The sequence below is a fragment of the Pongo pygmaeus genome, chromosome 14 (genome assembly GCF_028885625.2).
Source record: "Pongo pygmaeus isolate AG05252 chromosome 14, NHGRI_mPonPyg2-v2.0_pri, whole genome shotgun sequence".
In the NCBI taxonomy this organism is placed as follows: Eukaryota; Metazoa; Chordata; class Mammalia; order Primates; family Hominidae; genus Pongo; species Pongo pygmaeus.
In genome coordinates this window covers 31,446,992-31,461,571 of record NC_072387.2, presented here as the reverse complement: position 1 = coordinate 31,461,571, position 14,580 = coordinate 31,446,992, and the positions used below count along the sequence as shown (strand labels likewise).

The 14,580-nt window shown below is 43.3% G+C and overlaps 1 protein-coding gene across 5 annotated transcripts in view; it reads left to right on the top strand.

Moving 5' to 3' along the window:
• Window positions 1-14,580, top strand: part of LOC134737546 (protein mono-ADP-ribosyltransferase PARP4) — a 116,324-nt gene that overhangs the window by 55,843 nt on the left and 45,901 nt on the right. For all 5 annotated transcript variants that reach the window (XR_010123485.1, XM_063650632.1, XM_063650631.1 and 2 more), the window contains exons 13-17: window positions 3,300-3,483; window positions 3,715-3,871; window positions 5,946-6,070; window positions 11,494-11,625; window positions 12,408-12,494. Coding sequence is in view for 4 of the 5 variants with exons in the window: in XM_063650632.1 (XP_063506702.1) it covers window positions 3,300-3,483; window positions 3,715-3,871; window positions 5,946-6,070; window positions 11,494-11,625; window positions 12,408-12,494 (685 nt within the window). In the remaining variant the exon portion in view is untranslated. The remainder of the gene's footprint in view (window positions 1-3,299; window positions 3,484-3,714; window positions 3,872-5,945; window positions 6,071-11,493; window positions 11,626-12,407; window positions 12,495-14,580) is intronic.

Genomic DNA, 14,580 nt, shown 5'->3' with positions numbered 1-14,580 from the left:
CCTTGTACCTCTCCATCAGAGCTCTTGAATGACTAGGCGCTTTGCCAGTGAGCAGTTGTATTTTGGAAAGAACCTTTTTTGTTGAGCAGTAGATCTATACATTGGGCTTAAAATTCAGTAAACCATTCTGTAAACAGATGTGCTGACATCCAGGTTTTGTTGTTCCATTTATAGAGCACAGAAAGAGTAGATTTAGCACAATTCTTAAGGGCCCTGGGATTTTTGGAATGGTAAGTGAGCACTGGCTTCAGCTTATAGTCACCAGCCGCATTAGCCCCTGACAAGAGTCAGCCTGTCATCTGAAGCTTTGAAGCCAGCCATTGACTCCTCTCCAGCTGTGGAAGTCCTAGATTACATTTTCTTCCAATAGAAGGCTGTTTTGTCTACATGGAAAATCTGTTGTTTAGTGAAGCCACCTGCATCAGTGATCTTAGCTAGATCTTCTGGAGAACTTGCTGCAGCTTCTACATCAGCACTGGCTGGTTCACCTTCCATTGTTATGTTATAGAGATGGCTTCTTTCCTTAAACCTCAGCCAACCTCTGCTAGCTTCAAGCCTTCCTTCTGCAGTTTCCTCACCTCTCTGAGCCTTCATAGAATTGAACAGAGTTGAGGCCTTGCTCTGGATTAGGCTTTGGCTTAAGAGAGTGCTGTGGCTGGTTTGATCTTCTATCCAGACCATTAACATTTTCTTCATATCAGCAATAAGGCTGTTTTGCTTTTTTATCATTCCTATGTTCACTGGAGCAGCACTTTTAATTTCCTTCAAGAATTGTTTCTTTACATTCACCACTTGGATAACTGTTTGCCACAAGAGGCCTAGCTTTCAGCCTGTCTTGGTTTTCAACATGCCTTCCTCACCAAGCTTAATCATTTCTAGCTTTTGATTTAAAGTGAAACATGTACAGCCCTTTCTTTCACTTGAACACTTAGAGGCCACTATAGGGTTATTATTAATTGGCCTAATTTCAATATTGTATCTCAGGGAATAGGGAGGCCAGAGAAGAAGGAGAGAGATGACGGAACCACTGGTCAGTGGAGCAGTCAGAACACACGAAACATTTACCAAGCTCGCCACCTTGTATGGGCACAGTTTGTTGCAGCCCAAAACAATTGCAATAGTAACATCACAGATCATTGATCACACATCACCATTACAGCTATAATAAAAATGAAAAAGTTTGAAACATTGTGAGAATTACCAAAATGAGACACAGAGACACAAAGGAAGCACATGCTGTTAAAAAAAAATGGCACCAGTAGACCTAGACCTGCTCAACACAGAGTTGCTGCAAACCTTCAATTTGTAAAAAAAAAAAAAAAAAAAAAAAAAAGAATATCTCTGCAGTGCACTAAAACAAGGTATGCCTGTATGTGCAAGGCTCAAAAACAAGCAAAAGTATACATTACATTGTTGAGGGACATATATCTGTGCATTAATACTATGAAAGAAAATAGGCCAGGCACAGTGGCTCAAAGCCGGTAATCCTAACCCTTTGGGAGGCCAAGGTGGAAGAATTGCTTGAGGCCAAGAGTTCAAGACCAGCCTGGGCAACATAGTGAGACCCCATAGCTACAAAATGTTTTAAAAAATTAGCCAGGTGCAGTGGTGCACACCTGTAGTCCCAGCCTCAGGAGACTGAGGTGGGAGGATTGCTTGAGGCCAGGAGGTTGAGGCTGCAGAGAGCTATGATTGTACCACTGCACTCCAGCTTGGGTAAAAGAGTGCAAGACCCTGTCTCCAAAAAAAAAAAAAAAAAAAAAAAAACACACAAAAGAGAAAACTTATAAAAAAGGGGACACAGTAAAACCTCTCCCAACCTACCCAGGGTCCCCTCTGTGGCTCCTTATGGAGTAAATTCCACATGGGAAAAAAAGAGAAAATAATATACAAAAATTCAAGACAGTGATCAAATTACCTCTGGGTGGGAGAGAAGGTGAGCTGTGGGGCAGCATAGAAGTTTTAGGGATGTTCTAGTTCTTAACCTAAGTGGTAGCTATGTGGATATTTATCTTCTTATTCTTTAAATATGTATATCATAAATGTTTTTTCCTATGCACACTGTATCCAAGTAAAAATTTTTAGATGTGAATTGAGCCAAACAGCAGTGGATTAAGGGGTAAATGAGCCAGAAGAGACAGTCACTGGCCCCCTCTGCCAGAACGTGGTGAGATAGGAAGGAATAGAGACAGCTCCAGGGAGAAGTCCAGAGTGCGGTTTAATGAGAAGGAAGGAAGCATGCTTGTAAGTTGCAGGAAAAGAGCCCTCCAAAGGGGAGAGGGTTATAGAAGGAATGGGGGAACTGATTTTTTTTTCAGTGGGTGAAACAAAGAAGGGTCGTCTGGCCATACTTCTGCATTTTGAACTTAATGTTTAAAAAATAGAGATGCATCTCCAAAATGTTGTGTCCAAAGGTGTGTCCTAGTCTGTGCTCCTAATAGCAAGAGTTGCCTTATTAAAGCTGCTGATTCCCAAAGAAAGATAAAACAACATTTCTCATTTGGATGTCATTTGAAATGTTTGTTTTTCCATTCAGGAGGCTTTGTGAGAGCTTGTCTTTCCCTTTGACCGGTTCTTACTCATTTGGTACCCACGGTTCTTACTCCTTTCCGAGCTTTAGTGCAGAGAATTAAATCTACTTTTTCCTAATTAATAAGGTGGTTATTTTTCCTTTTCTTTTCACCCTGGTATTTATGATGGTAAAATGTGTATATTTTAGTAGCTAACAAAGATTTAGGAGAACAGTAGAATTCATTTCCCTCTGGAAACAAAGTGCTTTGAGCACTGCCTAGCACAACATAAGGGCAATATACATATTTGTCACATAGAAATGCGAAATAGGCCAGGCATGGTTGCTCATGCCTGTAATCCCAGCACTTTGGGAGGCTGAGGAGGGAGCATCACTTTGAGCCCAGGAGTTCGAGACCAGCCTGGGAAACATAGTGAGACCCCATCTTTGCAGAAAATTTTAAAAGTTAGCTAAGTGTGGTGCACATCTATAGTCCCAGCTACTCAGGAGGCTGAGGCAGGAGGATCAGTTGAGCCCAGGAGTTGGAGACTGCAATAAGCTATGATCGTGTCACTGCACTCTAGCCTGAGTAACAAAGCAAAATTCTGTCTAAAAAAAAGAAGAAGAAATACTAAATAAATAAGTGCATAATAAAGTTCTAAATTGAGTCTTTGGAGATATTTCAATAACAGGAAAATTTAGAACAGTTTACCAGGGAAGTCTTTCAATAATATGTTATTGACCAGTCACTCTAAGCTATAAACATGTGTTTATTTCCTTTTGCATGTAGTACAAGTATCAAGTACTCACACCCGGGAGAGACAGATGGCACCAGACTCCTGCTCATTTGTGACGTAGCCCTCGGAAAGTGTATGGACTTACACAAGAAGAACTTTTCCTTAACTGAAGCACCACCAGGCTATGACAGTGTGCATGGAGTTTCACAAACAGCCTCTGTCACCACAGACTTTGAGGTATTTTTATATCAAGGAACAAGCAAAGAGAGTCTTCAATGCTCAAAGAAGGGCCTTAGTTTTTTGCTCCTATTTTCATTAAATATGCTTAAGTTTAAATAATTGTTATATATGTACTGCGTGAATTCAACATATTCTAAATTAGCAAACATGCTTTTATGAAAACATCTGCCAATACAGGCTTTTTGTTGCTACTGTTGTTAATCACCTACTGATTTCTGTTTGCTCTAGGATGATGAATTTGTTGTCTATAAAACCAATCAGGTTAAAATGAAATATATTATTAAATTTTCCATGCCTGGAGATCAAATAAAGGACTTTCATCCTAGTGATCATACTGAATTAGAGGAATACAGACCTGAGTTTTCAAATTTTTCAAAGGTTGAAGGTAGGACAATTTTCTTGAATGCTGTTTTATGTTATTATATTTATAGACCTCAAATGTTATATTTTCAATGGAATGTATATTTGCATTTGTTATATCTATGACCTCATCCATAAGTATTTCATTTCCTTTCAATCTCAGAATTGTTTCCCACAAACTTCTCTCAGTGTTAACATCAATCAAACCACTCTGCCTAGTATCAAAATAAAGCACTTAATTTTAAAATATATATATTTCTTTTTTTTTTTTTTTTTTTTGAGACAGGGTCTCACTCTGTCCCCCAGGCTGGAGTACAGTGTGTGATCAAAGCGCACTGCAGCCTCAAACTCCTGGGTTCAAATGATCCTCCTGACTCAACCTCCCAAGTAGCTAGGACTACCATCCATGACTTTTTTTTGTTTTTTTAAGAGACAAGTTCTCACTATGTTGCCTAGGCTGGCCTGAAATTCCTGGCCTTCAGCGATCCTCTTGCCTTCGTATCCCAAAGTGCTGGGATTACAGATATGAGCCACCATGGCCAGCCTCATTTCCTTTTTTATCTTGCATACATAACCAGGATGATTGAGAAATTCCATTTGACTTCATTAACACACTGAAGTTGAGCTTATTCCCTTCAGGAATAGCCAAGACTAAAACCTGTGGAACCTTGCTAAGATGTCGTGGTGCAGAAAGTGTAATGGGGTGGGGAGAACAGACAGCAGAGCCGCTGTAGAGCCAGGAAGCCCAGGGTTTGAGTGTCGCCCTGCCACCCTGCAGTCTTGAAACTGCATGACCTTTTGCGCTCCACCTTCTCTCTGATGGGAATGAGAGAAATTGAAGGCACTGAGTAAATTGCCATGTGTGATGCGTGTGTTAGCTGTAGTAGTGCGAGCATACAAGAGGATATTCACTTCTCAGAGTATCATGAGCCCAAACAATTACAGTATTAATTAGTAGGACTGTAAGAACACATTAACATTTTTGAACGTGCTCAAATTATTTTTTGTCAGAAATGCATGAGGTCATGTGTGTTCAGAGGTGACTCCAATTTTTTCTCTGGGAGTCATTAAGTGAAATATCTGGCAAGATAATATGTATTTATATTTCCTAACCTTATCTGTATTCTGTATGTTTGTACCACTTAGAATAGGATGTGAACATTTTTCAGTATGCTGCCATAGGAGCCTTGGATTGAAAATCTACGTTGTTTCATGCCATCCCAAAATGCTTGTGTGGCACCATAAATAATAGTGACCGAGCCCTTCCACACTACAAGCCAGGGAATGCAGACACCTGGATTCAGGCTTCAGCCACACTTGAGACAGTCTGAAGACCTCTGTGTATTTGTGTGTATGTTTGAATGTATGTCAAGTAATTCTATGTTTTCAAGAGGACACCCCACAGTCTCTACATTAAAAAGCCAGAAGAGCACATGCCTGTAGTCCCAGCTACTCGAGAGGCTGAGGCAGGAGGATTACTTGAGCACAGGAGTTCAAAACCAGCCTGGGCAACATAGTGAGACTCTCATCTCTACCAAAGAAAAAAAAAAAAGAAAAGAAGAAAAAAAAATTTAAGCAGAAGGGTCTTTAAAAAAAAAAAAAAAAGGCCAGGTGTGGTGGCTCACGCCCATAGTCCCAGCACTTTGGGAGGTCAAGGCACGTAGATCCCTTGAGTCCAGGAGTTTGAGACCAGCCTGGGCAACATAGCTAAACCTCATGTCTACAAAAAATACCAAACAATTAGCTGGGCATCGTGGTGCATGCCTATAGTCCCAGCTACTCTGGAGGCTGAGACAGGAGGATCAACTGAGCCAGAGAGGAAGAGTCTACTGTGAGCAGAGATTGTGCCACTGCACTCCCACTTGGGTGACAGAGTGACACGCTGTCTCAAAAAAAAAAGAAAAGGCAGAAGGCACCTCCCATTTTTCTCATGTGGGTTCACTTGCTTTTCAGAACTGGCTATTGAAAATCATAAAATGCTGTTTATCCATTTTCCCTAAAATAAAATGCATGAAGGCATGGAGAAGGAATAAAGATCAAGATAACAAAAATAGACAGGTTTGGTTTTGAAAGCTAATGGGGACATTTTTAACGTTTAGATTACCAGTTACCAGATGCCAAAACTTCCAGCAGCACCAAGGCCGGCCTCCAGGATGCCTCTGGGAACTTGGTTCCTCTGGAGGATGTCCACATCAAGGGGAGAATCATAGACACTGTAGCCCAGGTATGTTGTCTGTGGCTTTATGACACTTAAACTACATGGATGTAAACCATACATGAGAATTTGATTGCAGTTGCCTGAACTGAAGGGAACAGATAGATTTCTAAAATGTATTTATTCAAGAGATATTCACTGAGCACTCCATGCCAGGGACTAGCTAGGCTCTGGGCATCCAGCAGTGCACAATACAAAAGCTCTGCCCTTGTGGAGCACACACTGTGTGGGGGAATAGGCAATAAACATGATGAAAGAGTGAAACACATAACATGTTAGATGGTGACAGGTGCTAAAGAGAAAAATGAAAGCAGGAGGAGCTGCTTTCACAGATAGGAGCTGTGAAAGACAGGGGCTTTGAACCTGTAAACAGAATGGCCACAGAGGCCGCCCTGAGAAGGTGACATCTGCATACAGACCTGAAGGAAGTGGGGGCTAAACTGTGTGGACGTTGGGGGATGCTTGTTCCAGGCAGCGGGAACATCACATGCCAAGGCTCAGAGGTAGGAAGGAGGCTGATCTGGCCCAGGTGCGCCAAGGAGACGCACTGTGGCTGCAGTGGGGTGGAAAGGGGAGAGTGCATGGGGACTGAGTCAGAGAGGTGAGGGGCTCTCGCATCAGCACACAGGTCATGCTGTCCTTGACTCTGAGTGAAATGGAAGCTTCTAGATGTCTGGCAGAGGAATGACATGAACGGACCTGTTTTAACCGGCTTACTCTGGCCACCATGTTGGGAACAGTAGGAAGAGGCCCAGTGGGAGAAATGTTAGGTCAAGTTCCTTGGAAAGCAGACTCTGGATGGAATTTGTTTTCAAGAAGCCTGTGGGACTGTGCCTGCGGGAGCTGCACCTGTGAGGGAGTGAGGGAGGCAGGACGTGGCCGACGAGACAACAGAGTCCTCAGATGATCTTGGGGGAAGCTCTGGGCCAGAGTGGTCCTTGAGAGAAGGTCTGAATCAAGGCAAGGGGGCCGGGCTTTGTAGCTCCACTGGGGCCAGTCCTGGGATGTGGGCTGCTCCGGGGAGGGGTCAGAACCTTGGCTAACGCAGTTTGTCTTTGGCTGAGGACAGACAGTTCCCGGGGAGGCACCCCACAGGTGACACTCCTGGCAGTCTCAGTCCTGAAGGGGACACAGCGGGCCCAACGTCATATCACATAGAGGAGACAATTGACAGAATTCAGTTAAGGGACCTGGTGATGTGGAGAAAAATGTTTGCAGTGGGGGTGTAGGAAGTGATGGAGTCTGCCAAGGCCTGAGGACAGAGCCAATCAGATTTGCTGATGGGGACGGGACAGTAGAGAAAGACAGCGGCCCAGGATGACAGCAGAGTGTTTGCCCTGAATAACTGCAAGGATCATGTCTGCACTTACTAGAATGGGCAGTCACAAGCGGGCAGGTTGGGGGGCATCAGGAGTTTATCTTTGGCCAAGTAGGTCTTGTGACTACATAGGACCGGGGAGGAGACCCAAGTTGGACTTATAAGTGGGGAGTCAGCAGCATTCACATAGTGTTTTAAGTCATGAGCCCAGATTAAACACCCAGAGAATCAGTAGAGCACAGAGGCCAACATGGACACGTAGGGGAGGAGGCTGAGTCAGCCACGGAGACCAGGAGGGAGCGGCTGTGGAGACACACGAGGACAGCTGAACAGGGAGGGGAGGAAAGGCTGCTGGTGGGTCTCATGAATAACAACCCAGCCCTGACCATTGGATTTAGCAATGAGATTGTTGGTGACCTTTGCCTTTTGATGGTGTGGTGGGGGTGAAAGGCTGATCAGAGTGAGTTCAAGAGGGAATGGGAGGAAGAATTGGGAGACAGAGGAGAGAAGATGAGACAGCAGCTGAAGAGAAGTGGGGTTGTGTTTTCTTTCTCCTTTTAAGACACAAGAAACAACAGCATATGTGGGAGTCAGTGCAGGAGGGAAACCTGGTGACCTGGGAGAGGGGAATTGCTGGAGGTACTTCCTTCTCTACACCCTTCTCTATGTTTTATTGCATAAATAGGAAATATTGTTGAAAAGACTGTCCTGGTAAACCATTCTGAATTTTACGTTTATCGAAATATCTCCAAAGACTCAATTTAGAACTTGATTATGCCCTTATTTATTTAACATTTCTTTGTAACAAACGTATATTGCCCTTATGTTGTGCCAGGCAGTGCTCAAAGCACTTTCTTCCCAGAGAGAGATGAATTCTACTGTTTTCCCAAATCTTTGTTAGCTACTAAAATATACACATTTTGCTATTATAAATACCAGGGTGGTGGCCGGGTGTGGTGGTTCATGCCTGTAATCCCAGGACGTTGGGAAGGAGGCCGAGGCAGGAGGATTGCTTCAGCTCAGGAGTTCCAGACCAGCCTGGGGAACGTGGAGAAACCCCATCTCTACAAAAATTAGCTCAGCGTAGTGGCGTACACCTGTAGTCCCATCTGCTTGGGAGGTTGAGATGGGAGAATGGCTTGCCATTACTAGAATGGGCAAAGTCACAGGAGGGCAGGTTGGAGGAGGCAGAGGTTGCAATGAGCCAAGATCGCACCACTGCACTCCAACCTGGGTGATAGAGCAAGACCCTGTCTCAAAAACAAAAAACCCAGGGTGTTGAAAGAGAAGGAACAAACCCCACCTTATTAAATTATCTGCACTGAAGCTCAGAAAGAGCATAAAATACCAAGTGAGTAAGAACTGGTCAAAGCGAAAGACAAGCATCGCAGGAGGGTTATCTAATGTGGGTGCTGGGGCCACAGCCAGGAGCTCGCAGCAGGTTCATCATCCACAGTCACAGGATGGAAGGCAGCGTCAGGGGTGCCAGGTGGCCAGGTGCAGTGGTAGAGCTTGGAAAGTTTTCGGTTTTCTAAAATTGAATTGGTTTGCTAAGATTTGGCCTCATCATCAGCTTCTGACACTAAAGATTGCATTGAACAGCCATAAAGGCCTTTTAGGAGATTAAGAATGTTCAAGTACAGTGCTGTGATGTTCTGATCCCTGTAGAGGGAAATTAGTTCCATTTCAGTGATCACCTTAATCTGGGGAGATGGGGTGTTGGGTGAGAAGAGCAGTTTGGATATAGCTGACCTCCACCCCTGGGCCCACTCTGACCCATCCTCAAGGCAGCTCAGAGCAACAGCATACACTTTGAAAGACCCAGCTGTGGGCTCATGGGACATGTTCTATTTCTGCCAATCCCTTTGGCACCACTTAGGGTCTGTAAACATTATGGTTACCACTTCCTAAGGGTCAGGCCCTCAGCCGAGTTTTCCACATGCAGTACTTAATTCTCTCAGACTCCATGAGCCAAGTGGTATAATTATGCCCATTGTTTGGATGAGGAAGCTGAGGCCCAGAGACAAACAATATGATAAAGCCCAAATTTGAACTCAGATCATTCTGATTCCAGCGTTCAGATTCTTAACCAGTACACCATAGTGCAGCATGGTAGATCATACAAAGCAAAGGATCCGGAGTTTGTAAGGCTTAGCTTTGAATTCTTGCTTATTCTTTCTAGTGCGGTGAGTTTGGGAAAGTTACTTAACTCCTTTGCCTCGTTTTCCTCATGTGTAAAATGGAAATAATAATATCTGCCCATCAGTGTTGTGGCTATTAGATCTAATAAATATAAGGGACTTAGGGCATTGTTTTTATGTGCAGAACAAATTATGACGAGGTTACAGGGAGAGGCGTGTGTCCTCCATGCCTTACTTGGGATTAGACAACTTGTACCATTTGCTATTTCAAACCTGAAGAGGCCTGTTCCCTGGGGAAGTTTGCCCCAAAATAACTTTGGATTTAGCAGTGAATTTCTCACTCATTTTATGATGAAACAGCCAGACTGTAAACTGAGCTTGAGTATCCAAGCAGAGGCTGGGGTGTAGATTCTTATATGTGCATGGCTCATACATTTTGACCCTTCTTGGAATAAATTGATGATGTTAAGCTTAATTACATCATGGTTTTATCTAATGGAAGAAAATTAAGATGTCAAAATTTGTTACATTATATTAGTTTCTGTTCTAAGGCCTGGTAAAAATACTTTTAATATCGTTATCTAAAATTATTGACCTTTGTGAGTGCCCAGCCACACAGTGTGATATACAAAGAGAGTGCAGCTGACATACGCCTGATGTCTAGGGACTCCTGCGCAAAGGCGGGCCTGCTAACTAGAACAGGCAGGGCGGCTACTGAGTAGGAAGAAACATTAGTCTACACCAAGTACAATTAGATAGTGTTCGTGATCATCAAACTCAGGGCAAGCACGCATGCCTTTGAGGGTTTGGTAAAACTGGGGAAATCCAAGAGAGGATGAGAAGGAGTTCCATGCACAGTCAAGGGGACAGTGTCTGACGTCCTCCTAGTCAGTGCTAGGCGGGCCCCAGTCCTGGTGCCTCCTCACCAGGCACACACTAAGCATTCATTGCAGGCGGCATAGCCCAGATCGCTGAGAAACTCCAGGACGCACCTTTGCCTCCTCTTGGGTGGCTGGCCAGACCGGGATTCCAGGAAACCTACCCACTGGCCAGCGAGGTGTTCATTTGCAGGATGGCAAGAGATTCTGTCCAGGAGGGTACTGACCTGCTGATTTGGGGAGACTTAAATTGCTTATATAAATAAGGACTTCTTGAAAAATTTTGCCTGGCAACCTACACACCATAGGGGCAGCCAAGCTTGTAGCGAATCCAGGTGTGGACAGTGTTTTCAAATAAGTTAGATTTTTTTTTTAAATTTTTCATTTTGGTCTCTTCCCTGGATTGTTGATTACAGATCATTAAATATTTTTGCCTTATTATTGTCACGTTTAAAATCTTACTGTTTATTGTATGTCTGAGGAGTTTTTTCTTAATTTTCAAATATTTAAAGCCTCCCGCCTTTTCCTGAGTGAGGGAGTGATGAAAACAGTCTGTTGGAAAGATTAATTAGATAATAGAGACAACAGAGAGGAGTGGAGAAGACTTGATTCTGGAAGAACCAAGGCACACAGAGATGAGGAGCCAGATAAGGGCTGTGTAGAGAGGGGGAAAGCCACAGGTCCCCAGGAGGAAATGCCAAGTCCTGAGAGCTGACAGGATAGAAGGACTATTCTGGAATCGTTTCCAGCCAACATGGCACGAAGGAGGCATCAAAGCCCACAACATGAAAGGGGCAATTTTCCAGCCATCTTAACAAGAGCTATATTGCCTCTGCTAAGTCAGTGTTGGTAAGACTTCAGGTGGCTTCTATTCCAGTTGGACATGTATGAACCACCTAACCATGGGACTGGTGCATTTTATCACATGACACGGGTTCTCCACTGCAGAAGTGAAGCCAGGGTTGGGAATTTGAGGGACGTGATACAAATGCAAGGAAATTCAAATAAATACGCAAAATCATTTTCATTCGTCCTTGTTCCTGCAGATGTAGTCCATGTGGTCTCATCAGATGTGTGGATTCTTTTCTTCTTCAGGTCATTGTATTTCAGACATACACAAATAAAAGTCATGTGCCCATTGAGGCAAAATACATCTTTCCTTTGGATGACAAGGCCGCTGTGTGTGGCTTCGAAGCCTTCATCAATGGGAAGCACATAGTTGGAGAGGTAAGGGGAGAAGATGCATCGTGTCCGCGCTCTGCTTTCAAAGTCAGCTTCCATTTCCCACAACCTTTGTTTTTGGAGTCCCCATGGCTACAAGATTGAGTAGCAGCCTTATCATAAAATGAGAATATTCTTTGAAGAATCAGTTCTTGTGCAGTGAGCCTCCCTCAAGCATCCCTCCCTGATGAAGGGTTTCTACCCCCATCTGTACAGTCTTCATCTTCAGTGTCTTACACATTCTTTGCCTTGGCACTGTAAGAGGGATTTCAGTATGAAAATTTTAAGAGGGCCGGGTGCAGTGGCTCATGCCTGTAATCCCAGCACTTCGGGAGGCTGAGGCAGGTACATCACTTGAGGTCAGGAGTTCGAGCTGAAATCAGAAAGCTATTGTAACTTTCTAAAAAAATAAAAAAGAAAACAAACAACAGTTGATTCTTTGTTTATTGTAAGGATTAGTCCACAGTTACAATTATAAACTACAGTTTCCCAAATTTAAAGTAATTATTATGTTTTGTTCCACATAAACTCCCAACCAAAAAAATTTTTTTCACTATTGATTCTGAAATATTTTGATCCCAACTGAAAGAAACTTCTCTTTAGTTGGCCTTTTCTGGTTCAAGTTCTTATCAGATAAGTACATTTTGATGATCACTTTAAGTTTCCATTCGTCTTAGACTCAGTTTTTAGTTTTTGCCTGGGTTTTAATAAACATTGATGTTGTTTTCTTCATTAAAGCCTGAAGTCACTCTTCATGTAAGGAATGATTTAAAACTCATCTTTTCCAGATTAAAGAGAAGGAAGAAGCCCAGCGAGAGTACCGAGAAGCCGTGACCAAGGGCCATGGCGCTTACCTGATGAGTCAGGATGCTCCGGTATGGCTTGGTGTGCATGCCCCGTGCATACAGGAGAGGGAAAGAGAGTTAGAACAAGATATGAAATACGAATTTCATGCTAGAGGCTGAGATAATTTACACTGTTGTAGGCCCCAGAGTTCCACTTGTTCTAAGTAAGGGGAAGCCATGCCAGTCAGACCCATTTGACTTAACAAAGGAGGAAACAGCGTCAATAGTTCCAGACAAACAAGAAGAGCTAGGCCTGTCATTGGGAACTGAGTTTCCCAGAAGGAATGACAGACAAAAAGATAACATTTGAGGTATATAACTTTCATCTTCTGATAAGAGTGTGATATATTGGCTGGGCGCAATGGCTCATGCCTGTAATCCCAGCACTTTGGGAGGCTGAGGTGGGCAGATCACCTGAGATCAGGAATTTGAGACCAGCCTGGCCAACATGGTGAAACCCCCTCTTACTAAAAGTACAAAAATTAGCTGGGCATGGTGGCAGGCACCTGTAATCCCAGCTACTGGAGAGGCTGCAGCAGGAGAATCGCTTGAACCTGGGGGGCAGAGGTTGCAGTGAGCCAAAATTGTGCCATTGCACTCCAGCCTGGGCGACAAGAGCGAAACTCCATCTCAAAAAAAAAAAAAAAGGGGTGTGATATATTTACAATTTTCCTGAAGTAAGCTTACCTAGCAGATGGTCCAGTCATAAAGCAGGGAGGCATTTCTGCCGGGTCCTGCTTAGGCCAGCTCCTGTGCTTTTAGGTGATTAGCTATAGCAGGGACGTGACCTGGACAGCATGGAAGAGGGAACAGCTGGCACGTCCACTGGACTACTTTCCTTAAATGCCAGGTATTTTCACGAGGCCTCTGGCAGGTGCTAGATTGTGTGTAGTCAGCGTCTAACTCTGGTGCAGGTATTTTAGTTATTTTTGCAGATGGGGCCATATGTTTGAGTATAGCCTCTGAGGGTGACACATGGCCATGGTGTTTAGAAAATTTAATGTTTGCTGGGGCTAGGGGCACATTCAAGATTAATATAGATCTAAGGGGTAAATTATTGCTCTTGAGATCTAAGATATCCACCTGCAGGATGGGAATAAGTAATGAAGAGGTGATTATTGAACAGTTAACAATGCTGGCTTTATGTGTGGCCAAACTGTATGTATAGAAGCCTGGGGTTCATTTGAGAGGCTGCCACTTAATATTATCGGGTTATCCTCCTACGTGTGTTGGTAAATGTTTCCTCCTAAATACCTACATATTTCCCTAGGAATATGGTCCACAAGAAAACAGCCTTCACAAAAGGTATTACCTATGGGTAAAGTCTGATCAGAACTATTGCTAACCCAAGCCTTCAGGTCTCCCAGAATGTATTTGACATCTTGTGACTATAATGTTCTCATATCATAATATATGGTATTCATGCATTGTTATATAAATACCATATATGCCAGGTGCAGTGGCTCATAACTGTAATCCCAGCACTTTTGGAGGCCAAGGTGGGAGGATCACTTGAGCCCAGGAGTTCGAGGCTGCAGTGAGCTGTGATAATACCACTACACACCAACCTGGGCAACAGAGGAAGAGCCTATCTCTAAACAAACAAATCTTAGCTTAGGAATCCCTTCATCTAAGCTTTTCCTGCCTTCCCCCAGGAAAGACCCATGGCTTCATTTTCCCATGGCAACCTGGACATATTTGTCTTATAACTCTTAATATACTGTTTGTAAAGATAGAGGTCTAGCTCGTAATCCCCAATATTTAAGTGTGGAAGTAACAGAAAAGGATAGTTAGTGGTACATTAAAGAGAAAATTGTGGTGCCGAAACCAAGGATGAAGACAGTGCACAGCCTAGGACGACTTATGTCCTCCTCATTGCCAGATTAAATGGCAATGTTTCCAAGACTTCAATTTATGCGACCATTTGATGGTTTTCTCCTTTTCAAAACATCTAGACTGACTTACTTATCACTATAACCCTATACTACTTAGATAGCATACTGTTGAATTTTGCTGCTTTATCCAATCTGGGAGTTTCTGCACTTTGTATTGTTTAGGTCATTTTTATTTAATACAATTACTGATCTGGTCAGATTTATATCTACCATCTTGCTAG